Below are 22,286 nucleotides of genomic sequence, written 5' to 3' on the forward strand. Positions count from 1 at the left end.
ATTCAGTTTCATTTCTGTTGAAAGAAGAGGCATATATGGAAGAGGAGAGAGGTACTATGAGAAAAGAGACGAACCGTGCTGTTTGCTCTATTTTGTTTCTTATGGAGTATACATTAAAAGAATGAAAACATCATTAAGAATAAAAACAAATTTCATTTTAAGATCTCAGCATGAAATGTTATCCACAAAGTGCTTTATCTGATGAGTCGAAGGCACCCCAAATAAAGTCACCTATTCATTTTAGCTGCACGTATTCCTTTTTGATATTTTAGGTCATATACCAGATGGCATAAGGCATTTATACATGATGACTTTTCCTAGGTGTGCCAACATATGCTGCAGAATTGCCTACATAGAAGAGCCTTGCTCATTGCAAGTCTCCCTGGAAGTATTTCAAGCAAAGCACATCGATTAACATTTGTTTATTATGCCACTGCGAGTATATGACAGTTCTTGATTTCTTTCCCAAACACTCAGGCAACAGTTGGGTTTATATTGAATTTGTCAGTAAAAGGGCTCATGGTTAGGAATCTATTTAGAATTGTTTCTCATTTCAAATATGCTATCATATATCTTACTTCTCCTCTAACCTCCATTAAGCATCAAGTTTTATGAACAGATATAATAAGAATTGTAGATGATAAAATATTATAATGAATTAAAAGAACATACAAAACATACAAAACAAGAGCACGTAATATAGTTAGTAATGGATCTACCAATGCTTACAGGTAAATTGACATATTAAGTACAAAATTTGATTCACTAAATTTTATAGTTTATCATATGAATTACATATTTATTTTTAAAGTATACAAAGATAAAATTTTACTTAATTTCATGAAAATTCAAGTATACTTAATCCTTACAAGTAAATCTTTTCTACTATACATTAGTTTACGGTTAAGGCTGTGTTTCTCTCTCTGTGTAGGTAATATGATGATGACTTTATGTGAGGAAAGGTTTAGGTCGAAGGTGTTAGGAAAGTAAAGAAAAAAAATAAAGGTTGTGCTATAAACAGTCATTTGCATGAACTGAAATGAGAGTGGATACATATTTTATTTCAGATCAAACCATCTGAGGCACATGCCTTCCTGTACAGATTTTTAAAGAGAGCCTCTATTCTTGTTGAGTAGTGAAACAGCACCTGAAGATTGACACTTTTTTTATCACTGTGTAAGAAAGGTTCTAGCTGTTTCACACCGGAAAACTTGTCGCCCAAGGAGGCATCACAGGGCAAAAATATGGTGGCTCAATGGAATTTAGAAATTAGCAAGTTATTAAGAAAAAAACTTAAAATGTTTAGGGGTAAATAACTTCTGTAGTTTTATTACTGTAAACAGTGTTGCCATGATAGTACCAAAACAAGGAAAGAGAAGGAAATCTTGAGTTTATCATGCTCATTGTTAATGTAAAATCAAACACACCTGTAAACATAACATATAGAAAGTATATAGACTATTTTGGACAAAAAATACATTTTTAATAAATTCAGAAAATTTGCTTTAACACATTAAACCTGTAAACCAAATGTGCTCATTCTTTTTTTTAAATGAGCTCAGTCTTGAAATTGTTTTGCCTTGTCTTACTCATGTATGTGATGTTTAGTTGTTCAATGTATTCCACAGTACCATTATTAACTCCCTTAAAATTTCAGCTTTTAAAATCTGAAATAAATATGGATACTATTTTCTTTAGAGAAATTAAGCATGAAAGGAAGGAAGTTTCAGCTATGGACTTTACGGAAGTTAAAAGATCACATAAAAGTAGCATGACAGAGAGGAAAATAGAACTGCACAGATGTTAATCACTTTGGTCTTTTGAATAATTAGGTTTGGAGAATTTAAGGGAGTTAGTTCAGACATTATTACTCCTAAGACCTAGTACAGAAGTGTTATTTTCAATTTGACATTTAAAATATACCAACTAATAATAAACTGAAAAAACCTTTATGACCAACGTCATAAAAATAATGGAAGGAAAAACAGTGGCTAAGAATATAATTAACTGAGCAATTGATTAGACAGTTAACTTTATGTTCTATCTATACCAATGTAGAATTCATAGTCATAAAACTATCTTTCAAAATCTAATTGAATAAAAATCATTTTAGGTAAGTGAAAACTGACAGAACTAGCCACTAGCAGGTATTCATGAAAAGATACAAAACTAGTTTCTTTGAGCAGAAGAAAAATAATCACATATGAAAGGTCAAAGATTCAAAAAGAAAGAGAAAGGAAAGAAATGTATATGTGTAGGTAAATCTAAAGAATATTGAGCGTATAAAACAATGTTAATATATCGATACCTAAATACACATAAACACATCCAAATACAAATACACACACGCACTATTAAAATGCTCAATGGGGAGACTGTGTAAGTAGAGAAATAAATGGAGTTCATATACAATAAGACCATTTAACGGTCCAGAAAAATATAAAATTTTTCTATATAAGACTTCAGTAATTCCAGGAGTCATTTTGTAATATCTAGGGTAAACAAGTAAAAGAATATGTAACTACCAAATAAATAAAGGGGTGGATGAAATGGTATAATAAAAAATAAACTTCACCAAAGAAGCATAAAGTGAGATTTAAAAGAGGAGAAAAAGGAACAGGAGGTACAAATAGAATAGTAAGTAAGATGTAGAAATAAACACAAGTATGCTGCAATGGTATTAAGTATAAATAGAATAAGAGTTTAAGTATAAAGACAGGAATTTTAGGTTAAGAACCTACTGCTTCTCCAAAAAGATATACATATAAGAATTCAGAAGGCTTGGAATAAAAATATGGAAATAAATATGCCATGTATTCAAAAGAATCTATTCACAAGAACACTAATAAAAGAGAGCTACTGTGGTTATAGTCAAAATAGAAAAGGTACACCATAAAAAAAAAGAATACTTTATAAGGATGAGAGTATTGTCACTGATCACAGCAAAATTAAACAGTAAATCAAAATGATAAACACAATAAGAAAATCTCCATATATGCAGATGTTAAGCCATAAATTTGAAAAATCCATGGTCAAATTAAAAATAATAGTAGAAAGTATAAGTTTTTGAACTGGATGATAATTAAAATATTACTTATCAGAACTTTCAGAATACACATGTGTAGAGGGAAATTAATAGTTTTAAAGTCAATCTTAGAAAAAAGAAACAGTATAATTCAACAAAAATATATATCAGAAAACTCTTACTATGTAAAAATATGCCCCAATTTAAGAGCTTAACACAAACGTTTATTTAGTCCACAGTCCCACAGGTCAGCATTTGAGCTGGGCACAGCAGAATGGGTCTTTTGGTCTTAGTTATATGTCCGTCATCAGCTGTTAGGGCAGTTAAGGACTGGCTGGTCTTGGGAGGGAGCAGTGACTCAGCTATGATAGCTTGTCTCTGTTTTGTGTTCTCTCTCATCCTCTAACTGAGTAACTTGAACTCATTCACACAGGAGTTACAGGGTTCCAAAAGAACTAAGAGAAGGCCAGTGCCAATGTGTAAGCATTTTTCAAATCTTCACTCGTATAATATAATGTTGATATTGTCATATGGTCCAAATCAAGTCACATAGTCAGGCCTAGAATTTGAGTGGGAAGGGAGTAAGGGAAGGATGTGGCTACAGGGAGTCTCCAATAAATTAGGCACAATTACTGTAACAACCTACCACAAGTTCCAAAGCAGTAGGTACTTCATTATTTCAAAAAGATACAGGAAATTGTACACATGAGTTTTATCTGACAAAATTACCAAACCATTACAAGTTAAAATAGATGAACATCCCCCCCCCCTCGCCAAACAAATTCCTTTGCTGAGCATCTCTATAGTTATGAAACCATCCTGAAGTCTCTAAAGCCTTAGCTTGGTAACCTAAACATATCTTCAAATTTAATGCCTCACTGCCCATCCCAAATCTGTTTTCCCCAAAACAAAGTCAGCAATGGTTTCTCCGAGTGTTCTTATTTCTGCTCAGCTCATGACACACCTTATCTAGAAGATGCTCTCTTTAACACTGCCCCTAGAATCATTTAATGTAACTCACCATTTAAGTTTCCAGCTCAAGTACTACTTAAAGTAGTACTTGATATCAATGATTTTTCCTCATTGATATAAGGAAAAATTAGAGACCAAACATTTATCTGAATTCTCACCCTGTTCCATGTACTGTGATGGGTCAAGACACAATGTAACACTTCATTTTTATTGTTTCTTATATATTTCTGGAGACCCCTGGATGAGATAGTAAAATTTATTGTGTAAAGGCCATTTTTCGGACTTCTGTGTTTCTTCTGTAGAATTCAGTATGGCAAACAGACTTAATCAATAGACACATATTTATTTCATATTTTTTACTAATTTTGGTAAAATGTTTTTATATAATTTTTTCCTTTATATACTAATAGTATCTTAGTTAAATAAGGGAATTCAAATGGAATTAAGTGATATTTCAAAGTCACCAGCTAGCTACTTTATTGTTTATATCCATAAATCATATATTTTATTGTTTAATAATTCAAATGCCTGTCTCAACTAACTTTTATACAAAACAGGTCTCGAGTGACTTGTATATTTTAGTAAATCTAAAGCAAATTAAACTTATTTCTTATATTAAATATGTACTGTGCCTAAATGAATATGACTGCTTTTAGAAATTTCTCATTTAGATTTTCTCTGAGGAAAACTTGCCTTCCCGACACATTTACTATTTAAAATAAATGAAAGCATTCTTTAGACGTCTTCTCACTAAGCAAGAAAACTAATTAGCTAGCAATGCTTTTGCTTTTGTTCTTTTATTCTCAATACTGACTGCTTGAGTAACCAGGCCTTTACTTGGACCTTGCATCTAAAATATTTGCTATGTCTGATTTAACTGACTTATAAATTTCAAATGCAGTTATCAAAGATATTTATTAAAATTTTGAGGAAAAAAGGCTACCTTATACCAAATAATTAGCCCTAGAAACAGGCATAGAAATAGAATTCTAATTATAGAAATGACAAATTTGAGTTGGCTTATTTACTTACAGTATAATCCATTGGAGATATGAAGTGGCATATAAAAATAGATACAAAACCAGAGAATAATGTAAATAATTGAAAATGTCATGGAAACAGAAAAAAATAAGAAAATAATAAGACTGGGGAAGATGAATACATAGCATTCTCTATTTTCTGTTAGAAACTGGCCAAAAATTAGACTCTCGTTTTTTAAGCTCCAGCAAATCGCTTATACAAAATCAGCAATAAGGTTCAAGATTGCATGAAACTAAGGAGGACTTATGTTCTAAATCCTAATAAAGGTGATACTATGTGTTATAATGGCAGTCTCTATAATAGGTATCATAATTGTTTTTGTGTCTTTTTTCTTTCTGGGCTCCTCAATTCAAAACCAAGGACAATGGTGAAGCACAGTTGCAGAAAAGAAAGTTCATAGAATCTAAAACAATGTAGTTCAAGTAAACACCTCTCTTGATTGTCCTTCTCCGTGGGTAAAAAATATTTAAAAATCTAGAGAAAAGGATGGAGAGTCTTCCATATTCCAAATCCAACTTATGATTTAAAAAGCAGAGTTTAACATTTTGTTTTCTAAGAATCTAAAATGTAACTACTCTTGTGTTGACAGTGAACCACCCATATGCTTTGACAATCAATTAACAGAGTGATTTTCTTATTTGCTCTTCTAACTTGTTAACATTAATTCATATCCATAAAATTCTTGAAAACAGTACATTAAGAGTATCAGGTTAATTGCACCTATGAAAACTAAAAAGAACCAGAAACTTCCAGTAACAGGAAACAAAAATGTATTTTAGGATAACAAAGTACCCTTACTCAAAATAATACAGAGAGAAGAAAAACAAATCTGTTTGATGGAGTTTTGCAAACAGGATACCATATGGCTAAAGCTCACTAGCAAATCCCATTTATATGTTATGAAAAGTAGCTAATGATAGCTAATTTTAATGATTTCCTTTGAACATAAAGAAAAATATACTGCTCACAAAAATTAGGGGATATTTCAAAATGAATATAAAGCTATAAAATACCCCCTAATTTTTGTGAGTAGTATATATTATCATTCAAATAAAACTAGAAAAACCAAGAACTTCTACAATACATTTTTAACTTTAAAGGAAACAACTTCAGTGTTAGTGAGTCCAGATTTGCAGTTTATATTGTCTAATGCTGAAAAGAAAGAACACACACATAAATAAGAAAACTAAATAATTTATTACCCAAATGGAGAATCTTTGGGAGTGAATTAATTCACTACTAATAAGGAAGCTGAAAAATTAGACACAGACCCGGGCTAACCTTTACAAATTGGAATGCATGCATGGTCAGCATACTTATAAATGCCTCTCAGAGACACAGGCTCAACACAGGACAATTACTCTTCCCAGAAATCAACTTTTCTCTTCAAGCTGTTTAATCAGAAGATTACCCAACCTCTTATCTCTAACTAAAAATAGGTCAGCACTAAATTTTAAAAAAATATGTTTTCAATTGTATCACTAATACTGAATGTGGACATCCCTTTCTCCTTAGAAAGGACAAATGCTTCCTAATGATAGAAATACCAATTTATTGCACAGAGTTTTATCTTACCTGAGCTATATTTATTGCATTATGGATCCGCTGATCCTTTTCGTGATCCTTTGTTGTCTGTAATGTTTGCCATATTAAGTTTCTAAGTCCATCCTGTTCCTCATCTCCCCGAAGTTCCCATGACATTTTCACCAGGTTATACACTAAGCCATAATATCCAATCCATATAATATCATCACCTGTTTAAAAATAGGAATTGATTTTACTAACACTTTAAAGTCTGCAATTTTGAGCTTTTCACTCTTCACTGCTTTTACTTCTTTAATTTTAAAAGATCAAAGATCATTTTGAAATTGCTAACCATATGAAAAGATGAACTGCATCTAATTAATAACATACCTCATGAATTTAAAAGTTAAATAGGTAAATTGTAAACTAGGTACTAAAAATAAATATTTGGAATTCAAGTATAAAGAAATTTGTTCAAATCAATATGAATACCTAGACCACCATGTGGGATTTTTATAATAAATCAAAGAAACAGGAGAAAAATCACTGGCCATTATAAGAATGATCAATCTCTATGAAACACAGCATGTGAACCAAGAAGAAAGCTTTGAAAATAATGTGAGAAGTAAACAAAAATTTCTGATAAATTATAGGCTGTGAGATTTTTTTTCTAAGAACAGATACACAAGACAATTGAAATAGAGAGTAAAGAATCCAAAGAGAGAGAGAGAGAGAGAGAGAGAGAGAGAGAGAAGTCTAAGCCACTTCTAAAACTAACATACCAATTAGAAATTTATATACATTATTCAGTTCTACTTTTAAAATATGCATTTTCCTTACAGAAAAGAGAAAGAAGTTTCTCTTTACTCTTTAATTATTTCTTACTTAGATGCCATACTGCTGTGAAATACTTCAGGAAAAGAGATTCTATTCCTGAATTTAGGTAGTGAAGGGATAAACTTGGAGAATGAAATAATACAGGTATTCAAGGGGATATGAACTTAAGTTAGTCATGATAGTACTGAGTGTATGTGAGGCAGGGAACTGAGCAAGAGGAAGAGAAGGTTCAGAAAAGGGAGATAGAAGAGTTTTAAAGCCAGATAAATTCTGTATTGTACTTTCACCCAAATCCTGGTGACAGACTGTGTGATATTGGAACTCACCAATGCCCTTCTTGAAAAGTCACCAATTTTCAACTTTTTCTAATTTAATCTAGAGTTTTATAATCCAGGCTAATAATAATAATAATCACTATTATTATGAATAGAATACCTGGGAGTGCCTAGTAGGTGCCCTTATTCTAGTTTTCATTACAACCTTGCTATGTAGACTATATGGTACTTAGAATAATAGAAGGGAATGTGTGATCATCAAGTTGGCTGGAAATTTCCTAGCATCATGCAGCTGATGAGTGGTGGGGCCAGGTGAAGGCTGGTCTGATCTTATCCCAAGCAGCACAGGCTCTCCAGTTAAGATGAGTACTTTTCTTTCCAATGCCTACCTTCTTTCCCAGTCATAGAAAAGGAAGAGGCTAGAAGGTAGAAAGAGGAGGCAAAAGGAAAATATGTACACATTCTGGAAATTGGAGAAGACATATGTCCAGCTTCCAACTTAAGGCACCTCTACCCTTTCTGTTGTTGATACTGAAGAGAAAGTGTAGGCTGGAAATATGAGGCTACAATTTAGTGGCTTTTTAAAATTATTTTTATAGTGAGCAAGTGAGAGAGACAGACAGACAGACAGACAGACAAGAAGGCAGATACATGAGAAGCTTTGACTCATAGTTGCTGTACTTTAGTTGTTCACTAATTGCTTCTCATACATGCCTTGACCATGGAGCTCCAGTTGAGCCAGTAACCCTTTGCTCAACACAGTGACCTTGGGCTTCAAGCCAGTGTGACCTTGGGCACAAGCCAGTGACCACGGGGTCATGTCTATGATCCCACACTCAAGCCAATGACCTCGTACTCAAGCTGGTGAGCCTGCACTCAAGCTGAATGAGCTGTGCTCACACCAGCAACCACAGAGTGTCAAACCTTGAACCTCAGCATCCCAAGTCAAAAGTCTATTCACTGCACTGCCACCAGTATAGCCCAATTCCTTTTCTTTTAAGTTTTTAAAATGTAACTATTGGGGGAGATATTATTTAATAAAATATGTTTCAAGTGTACAATTCTATAATACATCATATGCATGTTGCATATACATGGAATCTAATGAACAAACTAAGCTAACAAGCCAAACAGACTAATAGATACAGAGAACAGACTGACAGCTGTGAGAGGAGAGGAGGGCTTGGGTAGCTGGGTAGGAAAGATGACGGGACTAAGAAATAAACTGACACACAGACAACAGTACAGTGATTACCAGAGGAATAGGAAGGTAGGGGGAGGTAGAAAAAGGTAAAGGGGGATAAATGGTGATGGCCAATGCTTTTAAAGATACCATTTTCCCCTCATAAAAACTTTTCTAGTTAAAACTGGTGTACTGCTGCCATTGTGGTGGCACAGTGGCTAGAATGACATGCTGGAGCTCCAAGATCGCTGTCTGGATTCCAAGGGTACTAGCTGAACCCAGAGGGCACCAGTTCCAGCCCTGGTCAGGGCATGTGTGAGAAGTAATCAGTGGGTGCACAACTAAATGGAACAAGTTGATGCCTCTCTCTCTCTCTCTAAAAACAAATAAAAAACTAGTGTACTGCTATATTATATATAAGGAGTGATGTCAGCAAGAAGATGAATTAGAATGTCCTCCTCCTCATCTTCTCACAGAAACATAATTTGGCAGTCACTCATGAACAAAAGTACCTTTTGAGAACCTTAGGAGGTTGGGAAACCCCAAGACTGAAGAGGGCTACTTTGATAAAGCAGGCCTGGATCCAGGTATCAGACCTGACCCAGTGTTGTAGTTCTAGCTGGGACCTGGAAACACCCTTGTACCCCTATAAACTCAGCTCTAGCCCTGCTTGTCACACAGTCCTGCCACCAGCCCCACCCACTAAAGGACTCAGGGGGATCACGGCTGCTGGTGCCCTTGGTAATAGGCTCCTGACTGTGAATCCTACTGTGAACACTGAAGCAGCTCTGTGACCTGGATCCAGCCTCTCTACCATAGTCCAGGAACCCACCCATAGAGAACCAACCCATTGGACTGACAGGAGCATGCTCAGGGACCTAGGGGGAGCCTAACCCATTTGCATCCCTGGTAACAGGCCTGAGATCTGCAGATCCAGAAGCGGTCCCATAACCAGGCTCCAGCCCTGTTCAACTATGGTCCTGGATGTAGTCCTATCTGCTCAGGGCCCCAGGAGGAACTATGCTCACTCATGCCCACTGGCTCCCAGCAGAGAAGTAGCTAGCTATGAAACAGAAGGCAGAGGAAGATAATGAGGATCTCAACTTGAGCTGAGCTAGAGAGGTCATATTAGAAATGGATAAGGTAAAACAACTAAAAATAAATGGGATCAGATGAAATGGTAGATGTCTGAGCAAAAAGAGTAATGTTCTATTTGTTCAAAGAAATGTTACATCTATTTAAGCAATAAGCTGGGGGAGAAATATGGGAGTTTTATGGGGTAATCTAGCTCTTTACTGTGATGAGCAACAGGATATTGGAGAGTAAAGGAAAAAGCTAAGGTAGTGTGAAGAAGATCTAATAAGACTTCTTAGCTATGGAGGAAAAAGAAGGAATTAAATGAAAAAAGAAAAATATGTTTTTAACCTCAGGAAACTGAAACAATAATGAAATTATGTAGAAGAGCCTATTTGGGAAGAAAGGAGACAAATAGTTGAAGACTGTAAATGGTGGGGTAAGAGGGAAATCTAATTTTTAGCCTCCTGCAGCTTGTTGTAAAAATAATTGCTAAAATTCAAGTACAATAGCAGAAATAAAATTATGAATTTTTAAGTAACTAGCAAAAAAATAAGGCTTGAACTCAACAAATAAAAAAATAACTGAGTCTTAAAAAGAGTAAAAACATAACTGAGTATTTAATAACTGAGTATTTAATTGTGAAACTGAAGTAAAAAAGCAGTTTTTGAACATGATAAGTAAAATATACTGTGGATTTTAACCAGTTTATAAATTTATTTATAGACTCCCAAATTTGTTACAATAAAAAGAATGATTAATAAAATGTATATTTAAAACCCCTTCCTTCCTATATTTTAAATTATTGTTTATGGAGGAATAACATCTCTTAAGCCTACAATATTTGTATCATTGAATTAAATATGGTTTGCTTTTAGACTCCACAAGACTAGTGATGCACTTATAAAATATATTATGAAAACTGTGTTCTCAAAATTCAAAAAATATTTTTAAAATGCCATTGAATTTAAAACTGAGTTGTTCATTTGTTGATTAAAACTACACTGAAGTCTTGCTTATGAAAAATATTTGTTGGAAGAATCTATTACATCCAATTGACTAACAGTTAATGAAGAAAAAAACCTTTGAAAAACAGATGGGATATGTTACAACTGTCATAAAAGGTAGAATGCATTATAACATACACGTCTGGACATTTGCTGGGAAGCATGCCTGCTATGAAACTCCTCGTCCAGGGACTAAGCTGCAGCATAAGGCACTCTTCTGTTCTGCTTTGAGTGACCCTGTGGCAGCTATCAAAGCTGTCACTTTAAATATACTAAGAGAAAATATGTCTCTTTGCAGCTGAACCAAAATAAATTCTTAATAAATCTTAAAAATTTGTTAAGAGCCTGACCAGGCGGTGGCGCAGTGGATAGAGTGTCAGACTGGGATGCGGAGGACCCAGGTTTAAGACCCAAGGTCACCAGCTTGAGCATGGACTCATCTGGTTGAGCAAAGCTCACCAGCTTGGACCCAAGGTCACTGGCTCAAGCAAGGGGTTACTTGGTCTGCTGTAGCCCCACGGTCAAGGCATATATGAGAAAGCAGTCAATGAAAAACTAAGGTGTTGCAACAAAAACTAATGATTAATGCTTCTCATCTCTCTCCATTCCTGTCTGTCTGTTCCTATCTATCCCTTTCTCTGACTCTCTCTCTACCTATGTAAAAAAAAAAAAAAAAAATTGTTAAGAAACTATGATATTGAAAATATTATGATCCTTTTGTTATAGCTTTATTTTAGTATTTTAACTCCTTGGGAGCCTTTAATTTCCAGTCTAGATATTTAGATTTCACATATTCAGTAATTATAAAATATGAATATTTCCATTTATGTGAATGAGTTTTTTGTTTGTTTGTTTGTTTTTGTTTTTTGGGGTTTTTTTGTATTTTTCTGAAGCTGGAAACGGGGAGAGACAGACTCCCGCATGCACCTGACCGGGATCCACCTGGCATGCCCACCAGGGGGCGATGTTCTGCCCACTAGGGGGTGATGCTCTGCCCCTCCAGGGCTTCACTCTGTTGCGACTAGAGCCACTCTAGCGCCTGGGGCAGTGGCCAAGGAGCCATCCCCAGCACCCGGGCCATCTTTGCTCCAATGGAGCCTCGCTGCGGGAGGGGAAGAGAGAGACAGAGAGGAAGGAGAGGGGGAGGGGTGGAGAAGCAGATGGGCACTTCTCCTGTGTGCCCTGGCCGGGAATTGAACCCGGGACTTCTGCACGCCAGGCTGACGCTCTACCACTGAGCCAACCGGCCAGGGCTATAATACAGACTTAAATGTCCAAAGATGTTTTCCACTTTTTCAATCTTTAAACACAACAGCTATAAACCTGAACGCATATGCTATCATCATGCCATAAGACTAAAACAATTATATTTAGCGACAAGTAGAAAGGATTAAATAGTCAAATACAAGAATGAAAAACTTAGTACATAGCGTTGTGAACTCAAATCGGCATTTACATAGATCCAGTGGTTTAAAGGGCACATTTTTGCTTATAAAAAAAGTGCAAAAAAGGTGTGGTTCACAAATTAAAGCTACGGGATCCCTTTTTGCTGTAAATGCACCAGTTTTAAAGCCTCTGGACAAAACAGCATTTTGTCTTAAAAAATGTGTTTTTCTGAAAAGCATACAGTGTTTGGCTAAGTCTCCTCCCCTGCCATAAGGCTGGGGTGGAAGGGTAGACACTGATGGCAGGTTAAGGGATATTGTCACTTTAAGAAGCCTGCAGATTGAAGTGTAAACATGGAGAAATTAGGGGCTGGCTGATTTTTTTAAACTAAGATATTAACCAGCTGCCCTATTATAAAATCAGGAAATCCAAACAGTGATTTACACCGATTAACACCCCCTTTATATAACAAAATATATAACTGAGAAACAAAATACACTGAGAAAATAATCAAATGTTTTCATCTCTCTTGTCTTTTTTGTTTTTTTAAAAGTGTCAAAAACCTACATTTAAATATAAAAAATTAAAAGTTAAACTCTAGCCCTTCAGTGAAGGAGATGTAAAATGGCGTGGGTAACAACAACTACCAAAATAAAAAAGAGAGAGGAAAAAAAAGAAAGAATAAAAAAAAAAGGAAGGAAAAATAAGTAAACAAAAATAAGAAAAACGGACAAAATAAGGAAAAAATGTTTGGCCAGTATAAATACTTCCACATATAAAATGGCATCTGATTACATTTACAAATAAAAGAAATACGAGGATGGAACATTGGTGAGGGAAAAAAAAAACACGTCTTCTCATTTACACCTAGAAGGAATAAACACATACACACTGAGAAAAAAATTTGGTCCTGAATTGTTTTTTCAAAGTCCAGCACAGATTTGAGTTGTGTTTGAATCCTTTAAAGAGTTAAGAATGAAAAAAAGCTGGTCATTGTTCACAGTGGCCAGGACATGGAAACAACCAAAAAGCCCATCAATAGATGACTGGATAAAGAAGATGTGGCACATATACACTATGGAATACTACTCAGCCATAAGAAATGATGACATCGGGTCATTTACAGCAAAATGGTGGGATCTTGATAACATGATACGAAGTGAAATAAGTAAATCAGAAAAAAACAGGAACTGCATTATTCCATATGTAGGTGGGACATAAAAGTGAGACTAAGAGACATTGATAAGAGTGTAGTGGTTATGGGGGGAGGGGGGAGAGGGAGAGGGAAAGGGGGAGGGGGAGGGGCACAAAGAAAACTAGATAGAAGGTGACAGAGGACAATCTGACATTGGGTGATGGGTATGCAACATAATTGAACGACAAGATAACCTGGACATGTTATCTTTGAATATATGTATCCTGATTTATTGATGTCACCCATTAAAAAAATAAAATTATTTAAAAAAAAAAGAAAAAAAGCTGGTGATAATTTTATTGTAGGAATCAAACAGAGCACCATCTATCTGCTTTTTATATTATCCTACACTATTTTAAAAACTGCTCAACAGTCTCATACAGAAATCTTTAAAAGATAGAAAGAAGAACATGCTATAGTAACCCCACCAGTGAAATAATCCAACACCATCACGATTCCAATTAAGAGAAAATAAAAAACAAACCTTTTTCTCCCCCCTCCCCATGAAACCACACACCCTCCATTGCCCAAGACCACATACAACAGTCGCCACCCCTACTGCGGGCTCAGGAGGACCCCCTCGCCGACTTCATCCACGTGGAAGGTGAGAGCCCCTTCTTCTGGTTATTTTAAAGGCTTTAATTCAGGTGGCAATTATTTCTAAACTTACTATACATTGTTATAACATGTGTTACCAAAAAGGTCAAATGTTAATTAATTATCAAAAGGTAATTTATTGATAATTCATACTTTTCATAAATCTTTGAATTGATGGTTCTGAATTCTTCATTTTTAAAAACACAAGTATGTTTTCTAAAAGAAAGAGATGAAAGCTACACCTACAATACTGGAGAATATACCAAAGATGAATCTCCAAACATATCCTACATTAAATACTGAGACATAATATCACTAATCTTGGAGCAAGTAAAAGATGATTATTGCAAAAAGCTCTTAAATAACTTTTTCTATAGTTGTTAATTTTTGGAATTTTATAACTAACATGAAGCTGGGATTCACCAGGTAATCATAACTGGCTTAAAATTTCTAGTTGTTGCATTTTTTAAAAAAAAGCTATCCCATGAACATAGACTTAGAAATTAACTACTGATATAAATAATCTAAGTAATACTCAGGAAACCACAAAGTTGTATCTTCTGAAAGCCCAATTCTATATTCATCAAACCATGTTACTAAGTATAGTTTATAACTGATGCCTCTTTCGTTTAATAGCTATTTTGATAATATAATTCATATCCTATGAATTCATCAATTTAAAACATAAAAATTGGACCTAACCAGGCAGTGGTACAGTAGATAGAGCATTGGCCTGGGATACTGAGGACCTAGATTTGAAACCACTAGGTCAACTGCTTGAGCACAGGTTCATTTGGCTTGAGCATGGGCTCACCAGCTTGAGTGGAGGGTCACTGGCTTGAAGCCCAATGTTGCTGGCTTTAGCAAGGGGTCACTGAATGGGCTGGAGCCCTCCCACCCCAGTCAAGGCACACATGAGAAAGCAATCAATGAATAACTAAGGTGCTGCAACAAAGAATTGAGGCTTCTTGTCTCTCGTTGAAAAAAAAAAAAGGTTATTAATACCATTTTTAAATGTTTTCAGTGCCATCTCTTTATATGTAAATAAAATAGGATCCCCAGGACACAAAGCATACATAAAAATAAGTGTTATTAAAAAAAATGCTTCACTGATATTTACTCATCATTACAGCAACATTAGCTACTACATTACCAATTATAATATCTATTAACATTACTGAACCTTTCCTATGCACAAAGATCTCTGCCAAGTGTTTATGGGTTCCTACAGTTTTTTTTCTCATAAAAATCCCTGTTATGTGAATAGTATTCTTACCAGAATTATCAAGTGAAGGAATCAAGGCAGCTAGATTAAATAATTTGACCTAGGATCCCAAGATACAAGTGACACAATTAAAATACAAATCCACGTAACACCAGAACCAGTTCTTTCACTCTTAACAAAAATTTACTTATTTGAAGGATACAATTATGAGAAAAAAAATTTTTAATTCAATAAAGTAGCAGCTCAGGTTCTTTATATCACTTTCTCAAAAGCCAGAATTATCCTCTCCTATAATTATGTTCAGAAGGCCTGCAGAGATGATGCTACCTTTTGAAGCTATCAAATTTCTATGGTCTTGTAGAATTAATGATCATTATCAACAATTATGGATACAGGAAAACCCAGACAAAATCATTTTCCCATATGTAGAAAATCGATCTATGATGCTACAAAGATTAAGGTTATAATGAGTCACATCAACACCATTTTAAGCCCTATCATTTGATAGGTGAAATATTTGGCTGCATTTTAGAGTTATGTAAAGTAATGGCTATTTATGGTAGTGACAGAAACAACAAAGCCAAAAATCTAGTACACATGAGAAGGAGGTCAAAAGGGTATGCCCAGAGGAGCTACATTTTCTGGTTCTGACGGAGAGGAAGAAAATGACAGAATTTTCTCACATTCTTGAGATGTCTTTAACAAAACAGTCTTCAGATAATCAACTTACTTTAGACATTTTCAACAATAAATGACAAAGATGCTGTAAGTATTGAGGGTTTTAAAATACTCAGAATCATAATGAGACATGCCACTATGATTATGAAAATTTATTGACTTTTGACTGTGGAAGAGACAATTTTGATATGTCTATACTCTTTATTGCAAATCAAATCTTTGCAGGTATTCTACACCTAGAAATATCTATTTGCCCACTTGGGTTGAGAAAACATTGACAAAATGCTGGTTACACTTGAAGTGAAAGCATGAAAAGGATGTCAATGAAAGCAGAAGAGTCAACCATCTGCACTACTTGTGAATGTACAAAGGGTACGTCCTTCCAGAACTGTCCATTAAGGATTGCCTTCTTCTTCTCTATTATAATGCCATTTAAAAGAATAAAATGCTGACAACATGTGATCTGCAGAGAAGACTTTTTGATCCAGTATGTTGTCTAGAACTTGGTAAAATGAGATTCATACATTCTTACAAGAGTTATTCAATAAGTAAGTAAATAAAAGAATCAACCTTTATTGAGACCATCACTTATAGTACAGGTATCTGGGTGGCTGTCATACCTAGGGACACATATGAAACTGATCAGAGTTTGTTATTTCTTGGATAACATGCTTTTTCTTTGGTATTGAATTCAATAATACCAAGTAGAGATAAGTATGCTCTTTTAGATTTATAAAGAAGAGAAAACAATAACCAAAAATGACTGTATATTTGGCAAGTTCAATGTCACAGATAGCTCTCTCTAATGTGTAGCATTGCTCAGAAGGAAAAAAGCTTACATAAATGCCAATAAAAATGTAATAAGTCTTCTATTGACACAGATAGAATTAAAGAAAAAGAGAATAATATCGAAGCTAGGAAAATTTGGGGCATGTAATCCAGGTTGCTGAGCAATATAATACTGTCGATAAAAAGTAGAAAAGACAAAAATCACTTCAAAAGATTACTCAAATCATTGTTTATTTTTATTAAAGAAAGATAAACAATAACCAAATGAATACAATGAAATCATCAACTGGCTGGAAAAAAAAATCAGACTGTTGAGGAGTTCAAAAAATTTGAGCATCCATAGAAAGTTGTAACCCTATCATCATGAGTTTATGTCAGACTTCAGGGGTAATGGCCAGGGGGAGGCTAACAAGCTTCTCGGAGTAAAGACCCTCCCCATTGAGAACTATCTTCTGAACCTATCACAGTGAAAGAAAACAGGAAGAACTAATTTTACAAAGCTAGACAAAAAAGTTGAAGATCTAAAATGTATAGTGGCAGTTAAAAATCATAATCATATGTTGAGCTGCTATACAGGAAGATTGCTGGCCATTCTGAATACTTCAGTGTGAACAATGAATTAAGTGAATGCCTCACTTGATCAATACTGTAAACATGGGAGAAATACAACTTGTGTATCAGAGACTAAAGATCTGTTTAAAATTGACACTAATAAAAAATAAATATAATCTTCTTAAAAAATAGGAAAAGGTCAAACAAATTATACTCAGAAATGATAGGTTCCAACCCATTGCTTAAACTCAAAGTATACTGAAAATAATTTTTAAATAGTGAGCAAGTTTTTGAGAGTAAAATTAATACCTGCTACTAAGGTCTTATTATTTAAAAATTATATTCAAAACTCATAAGTGAAGTATGGCACTCAGAAGAGGCAATATCTTATCTCTTTTGATATGTTCAAAATCTTGTTATTTATTTAAAATTGTTATTTGTTTAATTACATAATAAATCCACTATGATTAGTTGACCACCTACTATGTGCTAAATATTATGCTATATTCTGGGTTTAATAAAAATATAATTCAGATATGATTCTTCAGACTCAGTTATCTCACAATTTAATGGAAGGGTCATATACATGACAGTTCATAATAACACCTGCTGCAATGATATTTATAAAGGAAGTTTTAGTCAAGCTAAAGGGACACTTTTGAATTTATATTGTCTGAGTAGTACCATCTTTAAAATAAAACTATTTTATTACTATAGCCCCCTTAAACAGCAGTAACACAACAACCTTTAGTTTTGAGACACGTGACGGGCATATTTTGATGGCATATGAGATGTCATATATGAAGAATGTACTAAATTATTTGAGATATTAAAGAGAAATTATGTGAGTGGGAAGAGAAACTGTAGGTGCAGAGAAAATAAAGAACATATATGAGAAATCTTTATATGAAAAAGAATAAAACAAACATATAAATTTCAAAGTTTTCCCAAAATCATCTTTTGTTTTCAAAGAATGTAATTTGAATCACAAATCAACTGATGCTAGTATATATTTCAGTTGTTTGAAAATTACTGATTAAAATTTTCCATGTTATAAAATATTCTTCCAAAATGTTAAGAAGTCCTACTGAACTTGAAATTATTTCCAACATTAAAATGTTAACTTTTTGTGAAAGATTCATTACTAAATGTAGACAAGGACATTTTAAAAGTATTTCTCATCAAGTTGAAAAATATTTTACTTACAATTAGCTGACATTTTTGAAGAGAAATAGTTCAAAAGACCTAAAATACTTGTTTCTTTCAATTCTGGCTGTTCTGATTTGTCCATAAGTAAAATATCTTTTTGTGAACTTTTACAGTCACAGAAACCAACAAAAGCAGTTTTTCGCAAATTAGAAGTGACTGCATACAAGCAGATTTCTGCAAGAATTGTTATATACATGTAGACTACATTCCAAGCCCAGGAAAAGTCATCTACCATGCAGTTTTCTTTCTAAAATGAAAAAAATAGCTATTAGATAATCCATACATATTCTGTTATAACAATAACATACTTATAAGAAATATCTTCAAATGTTATAGAGTTGTTAAAAAAGTATAATCAACTAATATTTTTTAAATGTACTCATTAAAAAACAGAGTTTACATGGATATATGGCATAAAACATAATTCAAAGAATATAGAATACAAGCAGATAAAAAAAGAATATAGAATACAAGCAGATAATATAGAATATAGAATATAGAGAGAACAACTTTTCAATTTCCTTAGTAATCAATAGAATGTAAATTACTCAAATGAGATACTATTTTTCATATCATATTTTTAAAGAATCTTTTTTTTAAATAAACCTCAATTCTAGCTTTTAGCCCTGAGTGTACAGGACTCTCTGAAGTGTGTACTTATCAAGTCTTAAGGTAACTTAAGATGCATGAATCTGACCTTGCTCAGAGGGGAAGTAAGTCATATCAGAAAAAAAAACTTGCACATATATATATATATATATATATATATATATATATATTTTAATAGGAAAACAAGAAAGCTATACCTACTAGAAAAAGATTGGACATCTGTCCTAAGAATGAAAAATAAACTTCATGGTCTATCACTCAGTTATTTAGTTTATGAATCTATTCTAAAGAAATAGTCATAAATGCAAATAAAGATTTTATGCATGTGAATCTCAGTTTAACATCATTTGTAATTAACTGTGAATAATTTGAAACTCAATTTAAAAATAAATGATTAATTTATCTCATCCCCACTAAAATGTAAGTTTTAATCAAACATAACAACAAAAATGATTTTATAGTATTTTTTAAAACTTTTAAAAGAGGAAATTAAACCATATATAGCTATATGATCTTAATGTAAGTTTGTTCATAAAATTTAAAGTCTCATGTATGTGTTTATATGTACATAGATATGTACGTAGATCTCTTCCTATAGCTCTATCTCTATCTACATCTATACCTAGCTGTCAATCAATCCATACTGGCATACATGGTAAATAAGCATTTATTGTTGTATTTTATTAAAATTATTATTACAAAGTTATGCTCACTATAAGCCCTAATATGTGCCAGAATATAAGTAGTGGGGAAAAAAATTTGTTTCTATTTAAATATTTTTGCACACAAAAATTAACTATATACTGTTACCTGGTTCTGAACAGACATAATGCTTAAAAGAAAATCTCTCATTAGGTCCATTAAAGTTTTCAAACAGGCCACATTCAGTTTGGCAGTCTCCCCAAGGACCAACAAAGCCAGTGCTGAATTCATCCTGAAAGTTTTATTAACAAAACAGAAAGACTTTAATGTAAAATAATAATAAACAGTTTTTAGTGAAAAAAGTAATTCATTAGAAGAAATGAGCACCCTGAATTACAAAATACATTACTTTCAATAGACTTAAATAGCTTCACAACTATAATGTTAAGCTACAGATAAATTATAATTACAAAAAAAGACTAGTATTGGTTATGATGATAGTCTATAGAAAGAGCCACATTTTAGCAAGATATTTGAGTTCAGATTAGTGTTCTGACAAATCTCTGAGAGTAATAAATACTAAAATGATTGTATTTCATCAAAGGCTCAGGTTCTAGAGATTGTCCTCAAAATCTCACAGTAGGTTTTGATTTTTAAATTTTAAATTTTTGCAGCTGATTGTAAGAAATGAATTTCAAGAGAGTGTTTTCTTTTCAAGAAAGAACAAATAAAAAAATATTCTTCTCATATACTCCAAAAGTTCAGCATTATTTCATTTTATAAAAAGTTCAGTTACTCAAAATAAAATTTATATATCACATTGAATACATAATTTTACTTATTGCTTACCTAATATTTCTGATCTTCTTCCTTCAAAACCTAAATCTCAATTTTGTTCAAGATGGCAAAGTACTCAGTTAATGTTGCCTGCTCAAGTTGGAAATGTTCTGCATTTTGATTGTGGTAGTAATTACATAGGTATATTCATTTGCCAAAAGTCATATATCTATATACATAAAATGTGTGAATTTTGTTGTATACAAATTATACCTCAATAAATTTAATTTAAAAAATGACTCTTAACTCCCTTGAAGCTTAGAAGATTTGCTCGATGAGCTATAAATAGATTTATATTTAAAAAGACTTCTAGGTAACCTATTATTTTTTGGATTAAGAAAAAACATTAGGCCTTGGCTGGTGGCTCAGCAGATAGAGAATTAGCCAGCATATGGACATCCCGCATCAGCCAGAGTGTGGATGTCCTGGGTTTGATGCGTGGTCAGGGCACACAAGAGAAGCGACCCTCTGCTGCTCTCCCCCTCCTTCTCCTCCTTCTCTTCCTCTTCCCCCCACAGCCAGGGGCTCCACTGGTTAGAAGCTCTGAAGATAGCTCGGTTGGCCCAAGCACAGTTAACCTCAGGTGCTGAGGATAGATTGGTACTCGAGCCTACGCCCCAAATAGGGTTGCTGGTTGCTTGGTGGAGAATCCTGGCCAGGATGAATGCAGAAATCTGTCTCACTATCTCCCCTCCTCTCACTTAAAAAGAAAAATATATATATTAAATTTAGATAAGAGATGCCTTTTCCTCCTTTCCTTGTCCTTTTCCTCTTGCTCAGAATGCATACATGATAGATGCATACAGAAGGTAGAGCAGCCATCTGGCAACAATGACGGTGAAAGTCACACACTTAGACAAAAAGAAGAAGAAGCCAGGAGCTTGGTTCTTAGAAATTCCTTTAAGCATTTGTGTCAGCAGTGCACTGCTTGTTCTGGGAAATAAGTAAAACCCTATTTGATAATGCACTAGTGGTCAGATTACTGTTACATGGACAAGAACTGCATCCTAACTGATACCCTTAACATGAGTTTTATAAGCATAAACTTTAGAATCAGGGAAGTTAAAGAAAAAGATCTTAGCTCCACCACTAATTAGATATATAACATAGGGCAGTTTGCATACTCTACCTCAGTCTTAATCTACTCATCTATAAAGTAAATAGAGCAAAACCTACTTTCCAAAGATTTGTGAGATTTAAGTGAAATACTCTATGTAAAATGGTCAGGTTCAAAATACTAAACTGAATTGAATTAAAAAAATATTCATTAGTTTTACTAATCGAATGTATTGGGATGACACTGGCTCACAAAACTACAAAGGTGTTACATGCACAACTCAATAAAACATCATCTGCACACCGAATCGTGTGCCCTCCTCCCCAAGTAAAGTTTCTTCTGGTTTCCATCTCCGCCCCTTTACCCACCTCCACCTAGTCCCCCTTTCCCTTGGGTTATCACCACACTGTCTGCCTGTGTCTGTTATATATATATATTCAAAGGATATGATTTTGATAACTTTATTTCTCTGTGATGTCCTAGAGTGACTGAAGAAAGAAATCCAGATGTCCCCTGAGTGAGCAACGAGTGTACATCCTTCCTGAGTACTCGACACCAGTACTAAGTTCAAG

At 33.9% G+C, this 22,286-nt stretch overlaps 1 protein-coding gene across 1 annotated transcript in view; it reads right to left on the reverse strand.

The window, feature by feature from the left end:
• TMEM232 (transmembrane protein 232) overlaps nucleotides 1–22,286 on the reverse strand; it is a 222,839-nt gene that overhangs the window by 119,528 nt on the left and 81,025 nt on the right. The window contains exons 10-12 of the mRNA XM_066277857.1: nucleotides 19,989–20,112; nucleotides 18,567–18,816; nucleotides 6,614–6,792 (exon numbers count right to left, since the gene is read on the reverse strand). Coding sequence (XP_066133954.1) covers nucleotides 6,614–6,792; nucleotides 18,567–18,816; nucleotides 19,989–20,112 — 553 coding nt within the window. The remainder of the gene's footprint in view (nucleotides 1–6,613; nucleotides 6,793–18,566; nucleotides 18,817–19,988; nucleotides 20,113–22,286) is intronic.

This window comes from Saccopteryx bilineata, chromosome 4 (assembly GCF_036850765.1).
Source record: "Saccopteryx bilineata isolate mSacBil1 chromosome 4, mSacBil1_pri_phased_curated, whole genome shotgun sequence".
Classification (NCBI taxonomy): domain Eukaryota; kingdom Metazoa; phylum Chordata; class Mammalia; order Chiroptera; family Emballonuridae; genus Saccopteryx; species Saccopteryx bilineata.